We start from the raw sequence: 21,500 nt of genomic DNA, 5'->3' as shown, positions 1-21,500 counted from the left end.
TCGAAAGACTTCACAGCAACATGGCCCTGATCATCATCGCCGGTTCTGAGACCAATGCAACTCTCTTGGTCAGCATTGCCTCTATCCTCGCCGAGCACCCTGAAATACAACAAAAAGTAGCCGAAGAAGTACGGTCAACGTTCACCAATGAAGATGAACTCACCGCCTCATCCGTCAACAAGCTGACCTACCTGCGAGCCTGCATCAACGAAGCAATGAGATTGTTCCCGCCCGCTGCAATTGGCGGACCGAGAGTTGTCTCCAAAGGCGGAGCTACAATCGCCGGCCACTTTGTGCCTGAAAATGTATAAAGCCTTCATCCATCCTAACATCAAAATATGAAGCATACTGACATTGACTTAGACAATCGTGGCTGTTGCTCAATGGGCAGCATACCACTCAGCCGAGCGCTTTGCCAAGCCTCATGAGTATCGCCCTGAACGTTGGCTCAAAGAACATCCATTCGAAGGCGATAATCTTGAAGTCTTTCAGCCCTTTGGATTCGGTAACAGAGATTGTATAGCCAGAAAGTAAGTTGTACGCCGTGCTCATTTAAAGAACTCAGCTGACTGAAGGCATAGCTTGGCACACGTTGAGTCGAGACTTGTGCTGGCAAAGATTATCTGGAACTTTAACATTCGTGTCTACGCTAGACATGAGAAGTGGAGAGAGGAGCAGAAGTCGTACGTCCTTTGGGATAAGAAGGACTTCTTTTGCAACACTGGAGCCTGTTCGGTAGAGGGTCAGGTTTTCTATCTTGAGGCCTGGGGCGGGCGGTGGAGCGAAAGTCTGATGTGCAGGAGCAAAACGTTGGCGGAATATAGCACGATATGAAAGTTATGCGACAGAAGAAAAAGATTAGACAGTCAACTTGGCTTACTGATGCTCGTGTACTTGAACGGACCAAACTAATCCTCATTTGGGTCAACTTTTGTTCATACAATCAAGTTCGTTGATGTAACGCCGCTACCACACCATCTACCAACTTTCATCTCATCAGCACCAACGGCTTCAACGTTCTAAATAGACAGAGTTCATAGCTCACAGACAGGCATGTAGCTGAGACATCCTCCGCAGAGGCAATGCAAACATCACTGTCTGGTTCGGGCCTGGCACGCCTATCATATAACCATTGATAGCAAGCTAAAAGACAAACAAACAGCAAACAACATCAAACTACAAACGTCAACGCACGTCCAACTCCCCCAAGCTTACTCCAATACACCCTCACCGCGAAAACCACGCTACTCCAACTCCAAAAGCTGTCTCTGCAACCTCTTCACCGCCCTCTGCGACATCTTAACCTTGGTCTCATAATCCGCAACACGCAAATTCACAAGCTCCTCCAGCTGTATCTTCACGCTCTCCTTGAGCACCACCCCCTCCGACTTCAACAGGTCCACCACCTCCCCATACAAATCCACCTCCTCCTCACTGTCCACCTGACGACCCCGTCCCTTCCTCGGCGTAGGAGACGTCTCCCGATCGAACGAGATGGCAGCAAGCCGGCTCTCCAGCTTGGAGCTACCGGTCTGCGGCGTGGGCAGCTCAGTCCGCCTCACAGACTGTGGTGTCTGTGGGACGGTCGAGCCACGTTCATAGCGCTGCCGCTCCGAAGGCTCGTTTCGCTCCCAGAGGAAGAACTTGCATTGCACGTTGCGGGGGCGAGGACACCGGATGACTGTTTATCGTGAGATGATGTGAGATGTGTAGGGAGGATGACATACACCTGTCTCCGTAGGAGCCTTCCTTCTTGGAGTCGTACCATTTTGCTGGTTCACCGCAGTGGCAGTACCATTGCTTGTCTGTGTATCGGGCCATGTTGTCGATTGAGTATGATGAATGAATGAATGAATGAATGAATGAATAAATGAATGAATGAATAAATGAATGGAAAGAGGGTTTGAAGGGCAAATTCTCTATTTATATTGAATAGTTGCATCTAGCGGCACACACAGGTTGGTCGAATCGTCTCACATTAGGACCAAGGCATATTCGTCAATCACGACACTTGCGTCTGAAAGTAGGTCTATTCAATGCGACCTCTGCATACTTCGCAATCTCCATTTCGTGCGCGGTTAACTCCCTGTTCTGTTTTCTCAGCCTTCTATGCAAATACTATTCAGCTGTCAGGGGCGCCAGGGCATTGCCGTCTTGGCGACATCACTGCCATTGGGCCGTGTAGGCGAGGAACGCAAACTCGGGGGCTGATTGATTAGGCTCTCATGATATGCCTGTGAGATCGGCGGGTAAAATGGTGGTTTTCGGAGAGAGAGAGAGACCGGAATTTTGGGGGTGGCTGGATATCGTTGGATTGGTTGGCTGAGGTGGTGTATTTTTTGCGTTGGGTAAATATACTTACTGGTGAGGCTGTTGATCGCAACTTGTACCTGAAACCAATTGTTGATAATGGCATCGGCGACGAAACGATATGGTACATACTCTCTTAATAGCGGATTCCTTTGCGGTCGCCAAGTGTACATTGTCACAAGGCCGGTTGAAGTCGTTCAGAATGAAGAAATTTGCATTGAAACTATATCGCTCCTTTTCTTTGTAGATTCTATTTAAACAATTTATGCGTATTTTATTTCAGAGTTACCAATTCCTCGGCACTGGTTGGGTGAATGGCAACACAGCTATCAAAGTCTGCCTTTGTGGCACCCATCTTGATGGCAACTCCGAATCCTTGCAACATTTCAGCACTGCCCTGGCCCATGATATGCAGGCCAACAACCTTTTCATCAGGACCAGTGACAATCAGTTTGTAGTTGGTCGGGCCCTTCTCTTCAGGGTCCATCATGGCGTAGTACATGGCAGTGAAGTTGGTCTTGTAGACCTTGATGTTGTCCTTGCCGTATTTCTCAATAGCCTGGGGCTCAGAGAGACCAATGCTGCCTACTTCGGGGTGTGCAAACACAACAGACGGGATATTGCTGTAATCCAGCTTCCGAGTCGAAAATTCGGCGGGCCCAAACAATCGCTGGGCCAGTCTGCGGCCAGCCGCAATGGCGACGGGCGTCAGCTCAACTTCTCCACTGACATCACCCAGGGCATAGATGTTGTCGACGGTGCTGTTTTGGTACTCGTCGACCTGAACGTGGCCATTCTTGGTCAGCTTGACGCCGGCCTCCTCCAGGCCGATATCCTTGGTCATGGGAGTTCGTCCAACGGCCCAGATGAGATGGTCGACACCTGAAACAGAGCTCTCATTGCCTTGACCGTCCTTGTAGGTCACTTTGAGCTTGCCATCCGCACCCTTTTCGATCTTGGTGGCTTGTGACTCCTTGTGCAGATTAACTCCCAGTCTCTCATATTCATTGGTGACGCTCTCTTGAATCATAGGGTCAAAGTGTCGCAAGAACGTCTTGCCGCGGATGAAGAGATGGGTTTCGGTACCAAGGGCGTTGAACATGCCGGCAAACTCAACGGCAATGTAACCGGCGCCAATGATGGCCACCTTCTTCGGCTGCTTGTCGATGTCAAAGAATCCATCGCTATTAATACCCAGTTCGGCACCGGGAATCTGAGGAGGGGAGCTAGGGCGCCCACCGACAGCGACCAAGATCTTTTTGGCGTTGACAAGAACCTTGCTCCCGTCATCTAGTGTGACCTCAACTTGGTTCTTAGACAGCAGACGACCCCAGCCGTGCAAGTATTCGACCTTGTCATTCACGAGGTTTCGCTCATAAATTCCATTCAGGCGCTTGATGTAGGCATCACGTTTCGTCTTGAAGGTGGTCCAGTCGAACGGAGCGGTTTCCTGGACAGAGAAACCATATGACTTTGCTTCGTGCAGAGTCTCGGCGATGGCAGCAGCGTTGTAGGTAACCTTTTTGGGAACACATCTTTGAATCATCAAAGAAGAAAGTCAGAAATCACTTCAAAAGTCAAAAATGGATGTTGACGGGTACATCAGGAGCACCAACTTACCCAACATTCACACAAGTACCTCCGAGGCGTGCGGCTTCAACGACCATGGCCTTTGCGCCAAACTTGGCGCTGGCAAAACGAGCCGAGCCAAGACCACCACTACCTCCACCAAGAACAAGATAATCGGTTTCTTTCGTAATGGGAGCCATTGTTGCAGCAGTTGTTGAAAGATGGCGGGACAAAGAAGCTATACGATGCGGGGCAGCTCTTGAGGTGCGGGACAAGAGGGCGAGTGGTTGCATGGACAACAAGGGTCGGGTGCGTGATTCTGGAACCAAAGTCAGAAAGTCAGAACGAGGACGCCTCCCTTTTATGTCAATGGATGCACGAACCGATTGGAGTAGATTTGAATTTCTAGGGATGGTGGGGGATTAGACGGCAATGACGTCTTTTTACCCGTCGTGCAGCTATTTGAGTTGAACTGTGTACCCAAGTAGCATGAAATCTGCGAGCTTGGCCGGAGAGTCCGATCTAGCGCCGGATTGGGGGATTGGAGGGAAAGAGAGAGTTTCGCGAAGGAAGGAAGCGCTGAGTAATCTGTAGTGAGCAATGCGGTGCAGTCTTGGTGATCGAAATGGGCGTATGGCGATTGAGCAAAGGGCTGAAGAGGGTGCAATGGCGACGGCGGCGTGGGGATGTATTGGGTCTGGTCTTTTTGGGCTAGATGGAATACTTCATGCATGGAGGGTTGATGATTTCAAATGATGTTGCGGCTGGACGATGCCAAATCATTCGCAATTGCGACATGGACATGGATGAACATGGAGAGGTCCAGCCAATGAATGGCCGAGTCTGATCGAGCTTGCCGAGCTTCGGCCCCACCGACGTCGCGGACCTTCGTCTTCTTTTGACTGACGAAGACAAATTCCTCGCGGTTGACTTGAGCACGGAGAATATCAACTTTCCGTTCATGCAAGATTGGCTTGGATGTTTGACAGACTTGCAGATATTCAAATACTCGGCATAATTCGGCATCGGCTATAATTTGCATCTTGCAAATCGTTTGGCCTGCGAACCCATCAGACCGAGTCGGGCCTTGCCGAGTGTTCCGCGGCAAACGGGCCTACCACATTTATGGTGCATTGTGCGGGAAAACGGGAGCAAGTTAGGATTATACATGCTGGTTATATTGGACTCATCGTCCCTTTTCCGGTCTATGCAAAGTGTGTAATCCAAACGCACTCTATAGCATCGATCAAGAATTCTAAACACATCGAGTGTAACAGCCCCCAAGGATGAGACACTCCATGCCGGTATGACGACATCAAAGTACCAATATGAGAGCTAGCAAGCGCGTAGACGAAATTCGCTTGGCCGCTGTAATTACGGATTACTGGTCTTTGAATTATATTCCTACTCGACATAGTCTTCACGCACGAAGATGTCTCATGAGGCGCATCAAGTCACAAAAGTTGGCTACACGGAGTGACATGACCCCAGATGCAAAGAGAACAGCCACGTTCCTGAGCTTGGACACCAGCCACACTTCTTGGTCGACGCCACGCTTCCCCCAACCGCTCGTCTTCATGACAGCCACCGAATCACAGCTCTCCGCCGACCTCCAGCCCCCCAAACCTAGGCCAGGCTGATCACAAACTCCCAATGCCAACCCAATTGCCAGTGTTGGTCTGGTCTGGTCCAACTCCAAGTTTGCCTTTAAACCCATCGTAGCGCTTCGACGCAACGGCCGTTCAACCTTGTTTGGCGCTTGTTATTTGCCGTTATCGCCCTCGACCTCGACAAGTCAGGAGCGCTGAGAGGTTGCCAGTTGTACTGTGACCAATCTCCCCAACTCGGTGACGACGACACCCAACAGCTCCTCCAACTTCTCCTCCTCCACCTCCAACCCCATCTCCGACTCGAAGCTCTCCTGAGCATCTTCTATGCATCACAATGTCTGCTGACGCCGGCGCTGATTCTGGTATGTTTGCACAGCTGCCGTGTGCATCTGATGCCCTAGTCTCTGTCCCAACGACTCACGTTAACGTTTATGCCGGCAGCTGCGCCACCGAACCTCAACCTCTCCCCCGAGGAGAAGAGGGTTTATGGTCAACTCTTCCGCCAAGCAGACACTGAAAGTGTTGGTGTCGTTACTGGTGAAGTGGCCGTCAAGTTTTTTGAGAAGACGAGGCTCGATTCTCGTGTTTTGGGAGAAGTTGGTTGCCTACTTCCCTCGCCTATCCGTCGCATCCGACTAACAGCTGTCTTTCTCAGATATGGCAAATTGCAGACAATGAGAACCGCGGGTTCCTTACGCCAGCAGGCTTTGGCATCGTTCTTCGTTTGATCGGACATGCTCAAGCCGGACGAGAGCCAACCGCCGAAATAGCTCTTCAACAGGGACCGATCCCTCGATTCGATGGCTTGTGGCCGCCGCCCTCCTTGGGTTCTCCCACCTCCTCGAGCCCAGCACCCTTGCAGGCGCAAAGCAGCGGTGGACCTGTACGAATTCCGCCTCTAACACCCGACAAGGTGGCACAATACACTGGACTTTTTGAGCGACAGCCTTTGCAAGCTGGCAAACTGCCTGGTGAACAGGCCAGAAACATCTTCGACAAGTCTGGTTTGCCCAACGAGATACTAGGAAGAATTTGGGCCCTGGCAGATACCGAGCAGCGAGGGTCCCTTGTGCTGCCCGAATTTGTCATTGCCATGCATCTGCTCACATCTATGAAGACTGGCACTCTGCGATCACTGCCCACTGTGCTTCCACCCGCCCTGTACGAAGTTGCCACCAGCCGCGGCGCTGCTCCTCGTCAGTCCCCCAGCAATACCGGCATGGGACCGATACCTAGACAATTGAGTGGTTCCGCTCAGATGCGAACTGGCAGTCCTCTTGGACGACCGCCAGTTGGACCTCAAGCGGGAGGTGACTGGGCGGTATCCGCCTCAGACAAGGCCAAGTTTGACCAAATTTACGCTACTATTGATAAAACAAACAAGGGTTACATCACTGGTGAGGAGGCGGTTCCGTTCTTTAGCCAGTCCAACCTCTCTGAAGAGGCTTTGGCTCAAATCTGGGATCTTGCCGACTTCAACAGTCAGGGCCAGCTGACCCGAGAAGGCTTTGCCGTTGCCATGTACCTCATCCGACAGCAGCGGAGCGGGACTGGCGGTTCGCTCCCCAGTGCGCTGCCTGCTAACTTGATTCCCCCGAGCGTACGCAATCAGCGACAACCTCCCCCTTTCCCGGCTCCCGTGGCACGGGTGGCGCCTCCGCAGCCCAAATCTGCACTGGATGACTTGTTTGGTCTTGAATCAACCCCTAGCCCTGCTCCGGCGCCAACGCAAACCACAATGTCCACAGGGGGCTCGAATTCCAACGATCCATTCGCCGGTGGTTCCGCGATTCTGCCGCCGTCCTCCCCTGTTCGTTCTACCAATACTGGTACCACATTCAAGCCTTTTGTACCTTCTTCAAGCTTTGGCAGGGGCCTTGCCGGGCCATCGCAAGGAGACATGCCCAAACAGACGGAAGATCTTCTGGAAGACAATGACCCAGAAGCCAGCAAGAACATCACCGGTGAGACTACAGAGTTGGCCAATCTCTCCAGCCAGATTGGGACTCTCTCAAAGCAGATGCAGGATGTGCAGAACAAGCGAACCACGACACAAGGCGAGCTTAATCAGACAAATTCCCAGAAGCAAAACTTCGAGCAACGGCTCGCACAATTGCGTGCCTTGTATGAGAAGGAAGCCGAGGACACGCGCTCTCTGGAGGAGCAGCTGAGAAAATCTCGAGCCGAGACACAAAAACTTCAGTCTGATTGCATGACTCTTGAGGGAACATTGAGGGACGTTCAATCTCAGCACCAGCAACTCGGAACAGCTCTGCAAGCAGATCAACAGGAAAATGCAAGTTTGAGGGAACGAATCCGTGTTGTCAATGGCGAAATTGCTAAGCTTAAGCCGCAAATTGAGAAGCTCAAGTCGGACAGTCGCCAGCAGAAGGGTCTAGTTGCCATTAATAAGAAGCAGTTGGTGACAACAGAAGGAGAGCGAGACAAGCTCAAGAATGAAGCTGAGGAACTGACCAAGGGAAATGAGGAAGCTGCTAGAGCGGTCGATAGCAGCTCTCCAACATCGGCCACTGCTCAGATTGCTAGTCCAGCGTTGTCGACCGCCAGTGGTAATAACCCTTTCTTCAAGCGGACTGCAAGCACCGACATCATGGGTGCATTTGCATCGCCTCCCGCAAGATCTTACACCGACAAATCATTCGACGATGTTTTTGGGCCGTCCTTTGGGGCTGGGAGCAACACAAGCACACCTCCTCCACCTGCCTTCCAACAGCAGCAACACACTGGAACATCTGCCGCCAGCGGAGCATCCTTTCACACCGGACGATCAAGTCCAAACACCAGCCGACAGGGTACTCTAAACATGGAGCCTCCTGCGCCGCCTGCATCGAGACAAATCAGCTCCAGCTTCCTGCCCTTCCCGGATACTACTGAGTCCCTCTCTTCGTCTCGTCAGGTCTCGCCACCTGCTTCGCGAGCCGACGGCCCCTCTGCCGGTAGCACCGGAGAATCCACGGCCGAGGAAGGTGAAAAGAGCGAGACGCCCGGAGCAACTCCCGTTGCTGCGGGTGTTCCCGCCGTATCGGTTGATGAGGCTGCATCCAAGGCGAAAGGTGAGGATGCCGCGGCGGCGGGCCCAAAGCCCGACCCCTTTGGTGGCACTGATCAAGCCAAGGCCAAGGCAGATTTCGACAACGCATTTGCTGCGTTCACTGCATCCGGCAAGGGCAAGGCTACTGGTGAATCGGATGCTAATAAGTCCACCGACGCCTTCAACACTGAGTTTCCTCCCATTTCTGAGCTAGAGCGAGACGAGGACGAATCCGAATCAGAGAGCGAACGAGGCGGGTTCGACGATGACTTCACTGCAGCGTCGCCCGCAAACAAGGGTATCAACGCAAAGGAGACACAAGCTGCCGAGACCAAAAAGACGGAGGAAACCTCCCCAAGCGCTGCACCGCAAGTTCCCGCAAAGGAACCTGTCGAAGATGCCAGCAAGAGGTAAGTGTATCAATAGCACATTCTGCACCTTTATGGACTTGTTCTGATTTTTGCCTTCATTTTTTAGCTCTGAGCAGCCGTCATCACCTGCCACAGTCACCGGCACTTCTCAGCCCACGCTGACTGCGGATGACATTTTTGGGGCTGCCGCTCCCGGACCGGTTCCCCCAAAGACGACTGGAAAAGGCGTGTTTGACGACCTGGACGACGATTTCGAGGGTCTAGAAGACGCCAAGGAAGGGTCTGCTGACGATGATTTCGCCAACATATCTCGGGATGATTTCAATCCCGTTTTTGACAGCAGCCCACCAGCCAGCCAGGCCAAGAGTGAGTCAACGGCGTTTGGCAATGAAAGTACGTTCGACTTTGTGTCTCACAGCTCTGCAGCCGGTAGCACTACCCAGCAGAAGACTGCTGACTCTCACGACTGGGACGCCATTTTTGCCGGTCTGGACTCGCCTAATAACATCACTCCTCCTGGCGGCGCTGGGGAAGGGAGTGCGGATAAGCAAGGCGAGCGTCCAGGACCTCCGGGTCGTGCTCTTACCGAGCAAGGAGAGCACGATGATCCAATCTTGAAGAGCCTCACCAGCATGGGCTATTCTCGTTCAGATGCGGTGGCGGCTCTAGAAAAGTATGACTACAATTTGGAAAAGGTATGATTTTGTATGAATCTCATGGTCATTCTACGCGCTAACAGTTCATCAGGCCGCCAATTATCTTGCAAGCAAGTCATAGAAGCCACAAGCTTGTACAGCATTAGCAAGGCTCGGCGGTTTTGTCCCATGAAGAAATGGGTTCTATTGAGTACAGCGTGTGAAGTGGACAGTAAACTGCCTGAGTGGCCGCTCTATGATGTTTTTCTCTCTTCTTTTTTGCTTAAGCGACAAATTGCTTAATACGAGGTGGATCGTAAGTACTTGGAGATGGATGGATACGATGAATATCTTAGTAGTTAGTTATCTGGACTTGGACATGTTCCGTTCCCATGGACATGACGTGTCCGTTGTACGTTAGACAAACGCATTTCCTAGAACCAGCATTCTTGTTATAGTAGTTTCGGTCTCGTCCACTGTCATAAAGTGTATTCATCTTTACTGATCGTACACGGAGCATGTCTCTATGTCTCTGACTACCTAGGCATCTATAACACCTACTTCACCTTACTCATAATTGTCTCCGGCCCCCTCACAACCTCCATCTGCGCGGCCCTCGCCTTCACCGCATTCAACATGCTCCTCTCAAAGTCATCCCTCGACCGCAGCACAGCCTCCACCCAGGAAATCTGCAAGTCCCAATACGCGGCCTTGAAGGAAGCGAACTGATCCGCCACAGCATCCTTATCACAGCTGAGAAGACCCAAAAACGGCTCTGTAACCCTCCACGTCTGCTTGATGGAGTTACCTACATCCGGATTCGGCAAACTACTAAAGTACTCAAAGGCGGTGGAGATATCGTTGAAGAGCTTATCGCGAAAGGGGTCCGCGCGACGAAACTTGGCGCCCTTGTTGCGCACGGACGACAAGTACCGGACGAGGAGCTCGTCTGCAAAGATCTCGATGAAGATGTCGACGAGGGAGTGGTGCAGGACCTGTCGGTAGTCGGCGACGTATTCCTCAAAGGTGACGACCATTTGCTTCATGGCGGTGTTGGCGTACCATTTTGGGGTGAAGAAGTCGGGCATGACGGCCTTGAAGTCGATTGCGAAGATGAGCTGGGCGAACTTGGTGATGCACCAGGTCGAGAAGTCGAGGTACTGGTCGCGCAGGGCGCTGAGCTCCGCGTCCCCGCGCTCGAGGTACTGCGGCGTGACGTGGGGTTCGAAGGCGGCGCGGAAGGAGGACAGGTAGCCGAGGCGGGATTCCTCTTCGTTGTCGTCGATGCAGGCGATTTGGTCGTTGGCTGTGGCGACGAGCCAGTCCTGGAGGGCCTGGAAGCCTTCTAGCTCGGGGACCTTGCCGGTCTCGTAGCGGGATGCCTCGTCGTCGAGCATGCGCTGCCAGTTCTGCTGGCGGGTGCGCAGGCGGAGGAACATGGCGTCGATGACGCCCTCCATCACGTCGGAGCGTTTGGAGTTGGCGCCCGTGTCGATTTGCTCGCGGAGCATGCGCCAGAGCGCGATGAGGTTCTTGGTGCGGAAGTAGCCGTACTCGTCTTGGTCGAGGTTGGAGCCCTCGACGTTGCGCTCGGCAAAGTCTCGCTTTTCTTGCGCAAAGATGCGCTCGATCCATTCGTCGAGCAGCCTGATGATGAGTTGGCGGAAGTCGCGGACCAGTTCGGTCTCGCGGTTGTCAATGACGTGGGGGGTGAGGTCTTCTTGGTTGTAGCCCAGCTTGGCCATCTTTTTGTAGTATTTCTCGGGGAAGCTGATGATTTCCAGTCGGTGGCCGGACGTGCTCTCCGGGTCGTCGACCATGCCGACGAGCCAGTCGTGCATGAGCTGGTGGTAGATGTCGGCGTATGTCTTGCCAATCTTCCATCTCTTGGGCATGAGCGGCGTCATACCAACGCGCACGGCGTTCAGGTCGTTGAAGTACCACTTCATGATCTTGTCAAGCTTCGTGGCGTCCTCGAGAAAGTCGATGCGTGATCCGTCAAATTGTTGTTCGGCACTGATCTTGATGGCCTCGATGAACTTTTCCTTGTAGCCGCGGACTTTCTTGGCGCCATCGGTGATGCTCTGGAATCGCGCTGCCATTTCCTCGTGGTCCTTGAGGGCTTCTTGTAGCGCCAACACTCGCTGGTCGCTCTTCTCCTCGGCTTCTATAACTACAGCAAATCGAACAATGAGGCCATTGTTCTCATTGACAACAAGATTGATCAGGTTCATGGCCAAAAGACCAACATGGGTATCAAACTTGTCAATCATGTCGTCCAGCTTCGCAAAGTAGTCCTCCAACGTGGTTTCCAGCCCCGGGTCTTCCGCCCTCTGAATTTGCTCCATGGCGTCGTCTCGTATGTTTCTCAGCTGCGTCAGCTCAATGTGGGACGGCAGCAAGTTGGGCATATTTTCGTTGTCCTCCTCGTCTGCCTTCAGCATTCTGTCCACGATGGCCAGCCGATCGTCAAAGGTCTCCAGGTCGCGCCTCATGGTTTCGACAGCGACAAAGTTCCTGTGCGCTTGAGACACCAGGTTGATGCTGGCAAAGTCTTTGATCATGGTTTGCGATTCGGAGCACAGGCGGTCAATCTTCATCATCTCTTCCTTGATCAGCTGGACGGTCTTTTGGCCGTCGCTCAACCCCGTCATGCCCGATTGAGTGGTTTCGAGCTGCTCGCGGAGTCCATTTCGTAGCTGGCCGTCCACGGCTCCCTTTTTTCGCGAGAATTCCTGCTTCAGCGCGGGGATCTTGTCGAGGTCATCTGCGTGCCGGAGCAGCTCGGACAGCTTGGGCACAGGGCCGTCATCCATCGTGGGTGGGTTGGACTTGGCTTTATGCAATCATATTACAAGAGGAGCTGCGGCGTAAAGTATATGGCCCAGCAATGTTATTTTGTCGCAGATTGGGTGCGAGCCGTCGGGCTGTCGTCAAAGAGGGGGTTTTCGTTAAGTGGTATGTTGTTGATGCGCTGGCCAGGAGGTTGCTTGTTGTTGCGTCTCTCCTCTAGCCAGCAAGCATCTCGCTCGGAACCTTACCTTGGGTGGGGCACGTGTCTGAGCACCAAGGGCCAAGACTTAAATCTGCGAGCAAGCAAACTTCAAAATGTCAAGAACCATCTTCTCCTACTAAATACGCCAATAAGAGGGCAATATTTTATATATTTTAAGGGCCATTATTTGGTGAGTTATGAAATCCAGTCGCTATTCAATGCACATGCTCCCTATTCTACATCCCACCTATGCTGGGTATCATACATGCCGTCCATCTCTCACTCGTCACCACAACCGGCTACATCAGTCAGACTCACTATCAGATCCAGAGCTACTCGTCTCGTCATCATCATCCTCTTCGTCGTCCTCTTCCCCAAAACTCTGCTCATCAATAACCTCACCAGCCTCCAAACCGACCCCCTTAAGGCCCTGGTCCTCGTCCATCCCCTGCTCTGCATCCTCACCACTTCCAATCTCCCCATCTTCGCGATCATTTCCGCCGTGTTTCCTGCGTTTTGCCGAACCCTGCATCTTCTTATTTGCCGGTCCATCCTTTCGCTTCGTTCCGTGTGTTTGTGTAGGAACCGTGTCCTTGGGTCCCAATACAAAGCCTTCAGGAAGCTCCTCCCCAGCTTTGAGGACATATATCGTAGGAAACTCCAATACTCGAGTATTAGCCAAAATACTGCGAAGACAGTCCCCCGACTCCAAGGCCGTTACTTGCGTAGGCATATCGGACCTAGTCTGAGCTCCGGCCAGAAAGAATTGAAACTGTCGCCGTTGAACTGCTTCCTTTTCCGCAGGCCAATCCTCAATACATCCGCCCGAAAAGAACGCCCATCTCCCATCGCCAACGTCCTGAATACAATCAAATCCGAAATTCCATCTTGAATCAACCGAATTCTGCGCCTCCCCAGGCCGTAGGTTCCTCACTTGTTTCCGTGGTCCCGCGCCTGTGCGTACCTTTTCCGCCAACATCCTAGGATACGCCTCGAAAAGAGGAACGTCATCCATAACCTTGCTCAGCGATCTCGACGTCTTGGTCGTCGCATCCCCATCCCCAAAAACAAGCCACTCAACCTGCCAGTTGACCCTCCCCGTCCTCTTGTTCAGGGTAGTAAGGTTGTCCTTCTGCCGCGCCATTCCCAACGGCGCACAAACAATTTGCACGTTGAGCTTCTTCAGCCTCAGGGCCAGTCCCTTCTCAAAGGTCCTCCCCTTGGCCTCCCTCAGAACCCTAGTGACCAAGACTTTTCTTTTCCGCCCATCGCGCCCCATCTTCCAACGAACTTGTTGCATCGTCAGCGGCCGTAGCTCTTCCTGCTGCAGCAGTCCCTTTTCCTCGATTAGGAGCTTCTCGGAGCGTTCGACAGATACCTCGATGCCATGAAGGAAGTTGTAGTCGTGGTCGACGCCGGCAGCGGTGCGGAGCTTCGATCGTGGGACGTAGGTTGTGGGATCGCGTTGGCCGCTGCATTCGGACCAGGCCTTGTGCTTTGTGGTGCATGGGAGGGAACACGTTTGGATGCGGCATCGGGGACATTTGTATTTAGGTGGTGAAACGTGACATATTGAACAGAGGGATGTGAGGAGAGGGTCGGCCATTGTCGTGGGTGTTGGCGGTGTTGATGTTGGTGGTAGGTAAAGTGAGGAAGCAAATGGTTAAAGACGTCACTCTGTTCATGGAGAGCTTTTTTTTTGGTCTGTTCTCGGCACCACGAGCTCCGCGCCCATCTGTGACAAACAGCACAGCACAGCACAGCACAGTGCGTGCATGCATGGGATGGATCAAATAGATTGAACTTAAAATTTTTGATGGATCCCGTCCCGCCACCCCTGTCAACGGCGACTACCATCAACAGGAGGATGGGGACGATTCCAAACTTTCGTGTGCTTGGCGCCATGTCTCAACTGAATCTTGCATTGGCCACGCCGTCGTACATGACGACGTCTCAGATATATCACAGGGATCAGTTGAATCATAATGAAAATACTATTCGTAATAATTTCTTGACATCTCGCTCAGCAGCCTATCTTCATCATACATGGCATCAACCCAACATTTCGTTCATATTGAGCCTGACATGCATTTGTCGTGGCCAAGCAAGTGCCTCCGGCTATTTAGAAAGTAATTGCGAAAAATTTCAGACTGAAAACAGCTAGGAAAATCAGACATTTGCGGCAGATAACGCCAAAGAAAGACCAAAATTTTGCGACAGCCATCCAGAACCTCCACAAGCAAAAAAAAAAATATATGAAATGATCAATATCCACACGGTCGTGTCGTAGGTATGAGCTGAGAAAAATAAGCGGAAAAGTTATGTGTAGCAGGTAATACACAAGCGGATATCGATGGATCGCCTTATCAACAGTCGTCCAGGCCAAAAAGAAAAAGTAAAATGAAAATAAAAAGGGCGATAATGAACACACGTGTGAACACTATTGGCAGAAGTTTGCCTGTCGTAGGCTTCATTGCTCCCATTATTCCTGAGGAGCTCACTCTTGATTCTCTGGGTTCTACCCACTCTCCTCGTCAAATCATTCCATACAAATCCTGTAACTTTTTTTTATCGAGTGCCAGTGCCACCGAGGGCGCTGATTCTGGCACCAGATGGTCGGTGCAAGAGGGACTCGGCGTGCTTAGCTACAACGCCGTTCTCGTTGGACGCCGCACCGCCTTCGCTGCGGTGCTCCTCAAAGTCCTCTTCGTCATCCTCGACGATCTTGGTGGGGATCTCATCCTTCAGACTGTACTGCTGACTAGATCGCTCGGGTGTGGTTGTGGCCGAAGCAAATGACATGGCAGTACTGCTGCGGTTGGGGATCAGATCCGGGGTAGGGGGAATGCTGGATGTGCGTCCAGGCTGAAGGCGTCTCTCCTCGCCATTGTCTGACGTCGCCACAGAGCGGTCGTCGTTGCCATCTTCACTCTGGGCGTTGGAGAGGCCACTGTGACGTCGACTTGATCGGTACTCAGCGTCGTGAGCCAGCTGCAAGCTCTCCACGGCAGCCTGGCATTGGTCGGCAATATTGCGCACGATGTGGGCAATTGCGTCCGTCTTGTCCTTGAGGTGGCGGTCAGCGACATCAGCAAAGCTGGCGGCCGAGATTCGCTTGCTGCTGCGCTTGGACTTGAGTTGGCTGGCTACATCATCACCAGAGGCGGCGTCAGAGCTTTCCTGCTCATCGCTGTCAAAGCCGGCTTCAATCTCAGCAGCCAGCTCATCAGGCTTGGTGAGGGAGTGAATGAGATGCTCCATGTGATGGCTCTGCCCGCCAATCAAGCTCTGCAGGTGCATCACCACACGACGAGCCTCATCGCGCTGTCGCACGAGGGTGACGTTGGTATGGCTGAGCTGAGCAAGCTCCTTCTTGTTTCTCTTCCTCTCGCGCTCAAGTTCTTCGGCAATCTCCTGCTGAAGAACCAGAGCCTCGAGAGCATCGTCACGCTGCTTCTCGGTGCCCGTGAGGCGAACCGACATACGAGCGTTGTCATCCTTTTGTTGGTCAATGAGACCAGTAAGACGACGATTCTCTCTCTTATGAGTCTCGATCTTGACTTTGAGATCCTGGGTCTCTTTGGTGAGCTGCTCAGCAAAGGCTTGGAATTTGAGGAATTGCTGCTTCCAGCTTTCGAGTTCCTCGACAAGGTAGTTATTTCTCTTGTTGACCTTGCTGAGTTCCGTGTCCATGCGGCCCTTGAGGTTGATGAAGTCCTGCCAGGCCTCAAGAGCGTCACGGGAGTACTGGTTCCGCTCACGAACAATCTCATTCAGGTGTCTCATCGAGACCTTGGTCATAAGAGGCTTCTTGACGGAGCCGCCAAACACGGCCTTAATACCGGTATTGCGACCCATCTTCTCACAAACGTGGTCCATGACCGCCATAACCGGGTCTTGATTCCACCACTCGGGGTCCTGGATAGACTCGACCTCGCCACGCATGACAATAATCTGGCCGGCGGGGACCAGTTTACCACCACCATAGGCAGATCGCAGATGGTGAGGAACGCCAGCAGGAGTAACATCGCCATTGAGAGCTTGTGTGAGGCGAGTGACAAATTTGTTGCGCTGGCCAGGCGTAAGAGCAGTTGGCGGGCTCGAAGTGAGAACAAAGTTTCGGTCAAGGTCAACAACCAGGGCATCGGTAGGCGCTGTGAAGAGAGATCGGCATTCAGCAGTGACACCGAGGATGTAGGGACCGGGTTCCTGGACAAGTTCCTGCGCGTGGCGGGCGTGCACAACGGGTACGTAAAGACCGCTCCACTCATAAACTCGAACACAGTATCGAACGGTTTCGGCAGCAATGGTGAGCATAGCGGCATAGTGGCTCACAAAGATGATTCGTCGTGTAGGAGAAATAGCTGCCTCAATGACGCCAACAATGTTGGGGATGGACAAGCAGTTGAAAAGCGGCCACATGGAAAAGTTCTGGAATCCCGTTGGAGAAGACGGAAACTGGTAGCAGAGAGCATAATCCTTCATATCAATGCGAACCAAGTCGTTCAATCTGGGAGCAGGGAAGCTCAGAATTCGCGAGACCTCCTCAGCATGGAACAGGTTGGTAGCCTTGTTCCAGTGAATCCACATGCCACGTAGATAGTCACCAAGAAGGTTGTACAGGGGATATCGAGAGAGAAAAGACAGGCAATAAGGGATCCAGTAGGTCTCATCCGGGTTGTCATAAAAGTCGGACTCGGTTCTCTTGCGCAGATCGCGAATGGTTTCGGCCCTCTTCTCGTCGGCTCGAGACCAGACGCGAAGACAGATGCCGTACAAGGTGTGAGAAGAGTCTTGTTGAAGCACAAAAGCATGGTGGACGCAATGTGGTTGGCTTCTGCCAGTGCAAATCTCAACATCATGGGGAAAGCAAGCCTGTAGAATTGTGTTAGATAACTTGGCGATGACATTAGAGATTTCCGTGGCCTGTTACAAACTTACCCTCATAGCCGCATGAAGTGCTCGGGCAATTTCATTGTCCTGTTCAAGTCGAGGGCTGCTGCCCAAAATCTCGGGAAGCCAGAACTGCCCAACGGCACCCTTCATGTGGCCAATCTTGCCCTGAGTTGGAGCAGGAGCCTTGACCCATTGCGAAGGCTCGCGACCAACGCCGCAGACCATGTAGGCATGTGTAAGCGTCTTGGGAGTTCGCTGCTGCGGCTTTACATTCAGAGTCGAAGGAATCGGCTGCGTGATGCGAGAGTGCAGCGAGGAAGTACGGCTGGGAATAAGCATATCGGCACCGGCCTGGTCGCGCGTGCTGGGCCGGCCATCACGGTCACCAGTCCGAGGACGGGTAAAGGACGAATGGGTATTCAGCGATGGAGCCATTGTGAGCGATTCAAGCCAATGGCTATCGTAGTCGAGTGTGTTGTCTAATAACGAATTCTGCCTTGAACAAATCGTATATCTCGCTCGACGTGGGGAGGAAACCGGCAGCGCTCAACGAGCCATTCGAGAGCTGGTGATGTCGGGAAGGTTTGTCGTATGTTGAACTTGGCCGAGATCAACCCGCAAGGAAACAAGAGCGCAGAGCAAGAATGATAAACGAACAAAGAACAGTCCGGATCAGCGAGCGGTCTCGATGGACTCTTTCAGAGCCGATGAGGGTGAAGGAAGACAGACACACAGGGCTGGCGAGACACAGAGACAGAACAGAAACTAGAAGAAAGAAACCGGGAGGTGCGTGTCTGAGATTTGGGGGGAACCATCTGGACATGGGAGCTGTGAGCTAAAGCAAAGCGCGGACATCTGAAGTTCGAGTGTGGACGGGACTGGAGCCCACCAGACTCCTGCTCATTGCCCATTGCTCATTACCAACTGCACAATGGTCTTTGCTCTCGCAGACCAGTGGCGAAGAAAGGGTCTGGACATGGTGGACGCAGTAGTTGAGCACAGAGCCTGAGGCTGCAGGACGAGACAAGGATGCACAGAAGCCCACAGCTTGGTGAGCCAGGAGCAGGGTTGAGCGAGCGAGAGTTGAGGTTGGGCATGGGCGTGGGCATGGGGCATGGGAGGGGATCCCGTCAGGGGAAAGTGGGAAGACGAAGCGCCACTTTAGGAGCTGGGGCTTTTTGGCGTCGAAAAGGAGGTGCTGAGTCCTGCACTTGTCTGCACCTGTCTGCACCTGTCCTGCAAGTGCCTGAGAGCTCCATTCGGAACCGTCAACCCAGCTCGCCTCACATCCGCGCAGGTGTACCGGGATACCCGCAATCTGCAGTCCCGCCCACAGCAAAGTGAAGTCTCCAATACTCCGTTTCAGATTCTGAAAACTTGGGCAAGAAGAATCAACTGGACTTGACCCATTTGATCCAGACCACGCCTTTCCCAGCCTGTCCTTCTCCTTGCCCTTTTCAATATTGAAACTTCAATGTTGCCCATCACACCCGCCACCTTCAGCAGCCACACGTCTGGTCTGGTCAAGTCCTCTCGGCCATTTCGTGCCCGACTGTCTTCCTTTTGTTGCAGGATGTTTTGTCTCTCGCGCACGCCGGCGCTGGGTAGACGGATCGCCCTACAACAACCAGCTTGCCAGACAACCAGACAACTTTGGAACCTACAACAAAGAATAGCTTGAGCTGGTGGCACAAGTCTGCACCCACCTGTTGGCAAACGCATGGGCCCCCCGGATGCACCCATTTTCCACGGCCACTTTGACCAATCCATGACCATGTCGACCCATCCAAGACTCCAACCCAGGAAATTGTCTCTGCCGGAACAAGCACTCTGAAGAGCGATAGCGTCTGACAACCAGGGAGGGAAGGGAGAAACAAGCCCGAAGCTCAGTGAAAGAAGAAAATTAAGCCAGGGGACTGGGCGATGCTCACGTTCAGCCTCCGCTGCCCCCGTCTGGCAACCCTTTTTTTGGGTGGCAATGACAAAAGCAAAGTTGGGTCGACATCACTCGCCAGACGCGGTTCAGAAAAAGAAAGCACCATGCTCTGTACGTCAATAAAAGAAAGAAAAAAAAAAAGGACGAAGCCATCTTTTCCAGACTCAGCACTCTGGTGACGCAAGGGAGGAGTTCTGAAGTGTGCGCCTTCAACTCGGACAGGCGAGGATACCCTTCATCTCCGCATCGTAAGTTACTGACTGGCCAAGCTACAGTCAGAGCTCTTGTTGCCAGAAATTGCTGTCCACAGAGGAGTGATCTACCTGACGCACCTGATAGTGCTCATTGGTCAACAACGACGCAATGGCCAACTTCTTCAGTCATCCTGCTGATATGATGGATTGCTATGAATGTCATTGCGCTTCATCTAATACCTTGTATTTCTCTTCCCTCGGTTTATCGCCAGCTCATTTTACAACGTCTCCACCAAGAATAGGTGTTGATCGCATTGTTCTCTCTACTGAGAAGGCACTGCGGCTCAATGAGTTTGTTTGATAGAAATTGATGAGTTACTCATCACGTCGGTACCTTGGCACATTTGAGGAGGACGAAGCACTAGATCTTCTACTTCCGTTTGTTCACAGACAACACAAATTGTGGTGGATATTCAAGCAGTGGTACATCGTGCTAATGATCATCAATAATCAGCCAAAAAAGACCCCCTAGCACATGTCGCAAGGTACCGGTCAACATTCGAGAAGTTTGACGTTTTGACAGTCCATCAAATCAACATGACATTTTCACTGTGCACGGTCGCGGTTTCATGGCTATGTGTCTCGATCGCACTCAACTCGCATTGTGGTGGCTCAGTTGAAGCTTATCAGTCATTTTGGCGTGAGGCGCTCGCTTTCGTCCAACTCATGAGAATGTTCGGCCAGTGAGCCAGTGGTACTCACACCGAGGCGGACATGACGATTCTGCAGAGTTTTGTTCGGAGTACTGCCACCCCTAAGCCATTGCGAGCTCTTCTGATCTGACATTTCGATTTAGGACCGTAGTAACACCCTCTGATAGCCGGTAACTCCATTAAAACTATCAACTCGCGGTAGATGGAAGACGGTGCGGGCAAGGGCTTCCGGTGTTAGGTCTGGATGCACCATGCAGATCACTGGTTCTGGTGATGATGTGCCTGGATGCAAGCCGGATGCAACACGATTGGCCCAACGAGGCCGTTGCATAAGATTTCCAAGGCAAACGAAACCCATCACTTCTTTCTTTGTTCTCTTTCTTTTATCGCCAATTTCGGTAACGTCAACGGACGTCAACACATTCTGTCCACCCCAATTGAAGGTTCTTGAGATGCTGGTCAATAGCATTTCCAGCTCTCCTTACTCAATCCATGGAACGTAAGCTACGACGCAGCCAGGTAGTGAATGAGATTACGACCATATCAACATCGGCTCATGCGAGCATTATGACTCCTCAGGTCTCGTGTTGGCATTCTGGCCGGGTCTTGTTGATTGCTTCTTTGGTTTCGACCTCGTCCTCACTCTTGTCACCATCTCGTCTTTGCCTCTTTCCCCAGACCCTGGCAGAATCAATTGATGGCCCACATGAGACCACATGCAGGGGTGGCCAGGAACGTGGTGGATCTGGGCCGGCCCTCTTTACCCAGCGGTCCATGGATTGTCTCTAACTTACCATTTCCCCCAGCAAAGCCGGTGCTACTCGAACGAAAATCCATCATTAGCTCATAGCTAGTTTCGCCAGACTCCATTGCTGACCTGTTGGTTCGGGCTACTTTCATCAGAGGAACGGCCCAATTCGCTTCCTAGAATGACTATGGATGAGATGTATTTCTGTCATCCATTTCTGGATGGCGCGGCCCCGCGCGTGCTTTCAGCCAGTTTACTGCGTATTGCTTCAACAATCATGGAATCCATGAGCAACCAACCAGCTGAGCATATGAGACGTCATCCACCAGTCATAAGATCCTCACTCACACTTTTTTGACAAATTAGGTCGGATCAGTCTGGTGCAACATGTTTACCACGCCAATCAGTTTGGAAACGGAAGGGGCCAGCGAACGCCACCTTTGTCGGACATTGGTAACTGCAATGACCCTT

The 21,500-nt window shown here is 52.3% G+C and overlaps 7 protein-coding genes across 7 annotated transcripts; 2 read left to right on the top strand and 5 right to left on the bottom strand.

Moving 5' to 3' along the window:
- Positions 1–20: 20 nt before the first annotated feature.
- Positions 21–834, top strand: VFPPC_15248 (cytochrome P450; the record flags this gene model as incomplete). The annotated part of the gene is made up of 3 exons (XM_018293001.1): positions 21–305; positions 364–530; positions 582–834. 3 exons carry the CDS (start codon positions 21–23, stop codon positions 832–834), a joined length of 705 nt encoding a protein of 234 aa, XP_018149172.1.
- A 410-nt stretch (positions 835–1,244) lies between these two features.
- Positions 1,245–1,821, bottom strand: VFPPC_00890 (GRF zinc finger domain-containing protein; the record flags this gene model as incomplete). The annotated part of the gene is made up of 2 exons (XM_018280823.1): positions 1,245–1,681; positions 1,728–1,821. The coding sequence occupies 2 exons, from the start codon at positions 1,819–1,821 to the stop codon at positions 1,245–1,247; spliced, it is 531 nt and encodes a 176-aa protein (XP_018149171.1).
- A 763-nt stretch (positions 1,822–2,584) lies between these two features.
- VFPPC_00889 (glutathione reductase) lies at positions 2,585–4,079 on the bottom strand (the record flags this gene model as incomplete). Its single annotated transcript, XM_018280822.1, has 2 exons — positions 2,585–3,845; positions 3,931–4,079. 2 exons carry the CDS (start codon positions 4,077–4,079, stop codon positions 2,585–2,587), a joined length of 1,410 nt encoding a protein of 469 aa, XP_018149170.1.
- A 1,744-nt stretch (positions 4,080–5,823) lies between these two features.
- Positions 5,824–9,689, top strand: VFPPC_00888 (UBA/TS-N domain-containing protein; the record flags this gene model as incomplete). The annotated part of the gene is made up of 6 exons (XM_022428192.1): positions 5,824–5,851; positions 5,931–6,085; positions 6,145–8,951; positions 9,019–9,278; positions 9,339–9,607; positions 9,660–9,689. 6 exons carry the CDS (start codon positions 5,824–5,826, stop codon positions 9,687–9,689), a joined length of 3,549 nt encoding a protein of 1,182 aa, XP_022284702.1.
- A 415-nt stretch (positions 9,690–10,104) lies between these two features.
- VFPPC_12921 (exocyst complex component Sec6) lies at positions 10,105–12,363 on the bottom strand (the record flags this gene model as incomplete). Its single annotated transcript, XM_018290698.1, has 1 exon — positions 10,105–12,363. The coding sequence occupies one exon, from the start codon at positions 12,361–12,363 to the stop codon at positions 10,105–10,107; it is 2,259 nt and encodes a 752-aa protein (XP_018149168.1).
- A 483-nt stretch (positions 12,364–12,846) lies between these two features.
- Positions 12,847–14,148, bottom strand: VFPPC_00887 (zinc finger domain-containing protein; the record flags this gene model as incomplete). Its single annotated transcript, XM_018280820.1, has 1 exon — positions 12,847–14,148. One exon carries the CDS (start codon positions 14,146–14,148, stop codon positions 12,847–12,849), a length of 1,302 nt encoding a protein of 433 aa, XP_018149167.1.
- Positions 14,149–15,110: 962 nt separating this feature from the next.
- Positions 15,111–17,873, bottom strand: VFPPC_00886 (DENN (AEX-3) domain-containing protein; the record flags this gene model as incomplete). The annotated part of the gene is made up of 2 exons (XM_018280819.1): positions 15,111–17,417; positions 17,484–17,873. The coding sequence occupies 2 exons, from the start codon at positions 17,871–17,873 to the stop codon at positions 15,111–15,113; spliced, it is 2,697 nt and encodes an 898-aa protein (XP_018149166.1).
- Between the last annotated feature and the right edge of the window lie 3,627 nt (positions 17,874–21,500).

This window comes from Pochonia chlamydosporia, chromosome 1 (genome assembly GCF_001653235.2).
Source record: "Pochonia chlamydosporia 170 chromosome 1, whole genome shotgun sequence".
NCBI classification, from domain to species: domain Eukaryota; kingdom Fungi; phylum Ascomycota; class Sordariomycetes; order Hypocreales; family Clavicipitaceae; genus Pochonia; species Pochonia chlamydosporia.
Note: the sequence above shows the minus strand (reverse complement) of the source record. Positions and strands in the feature narration are given on the sequence as shown.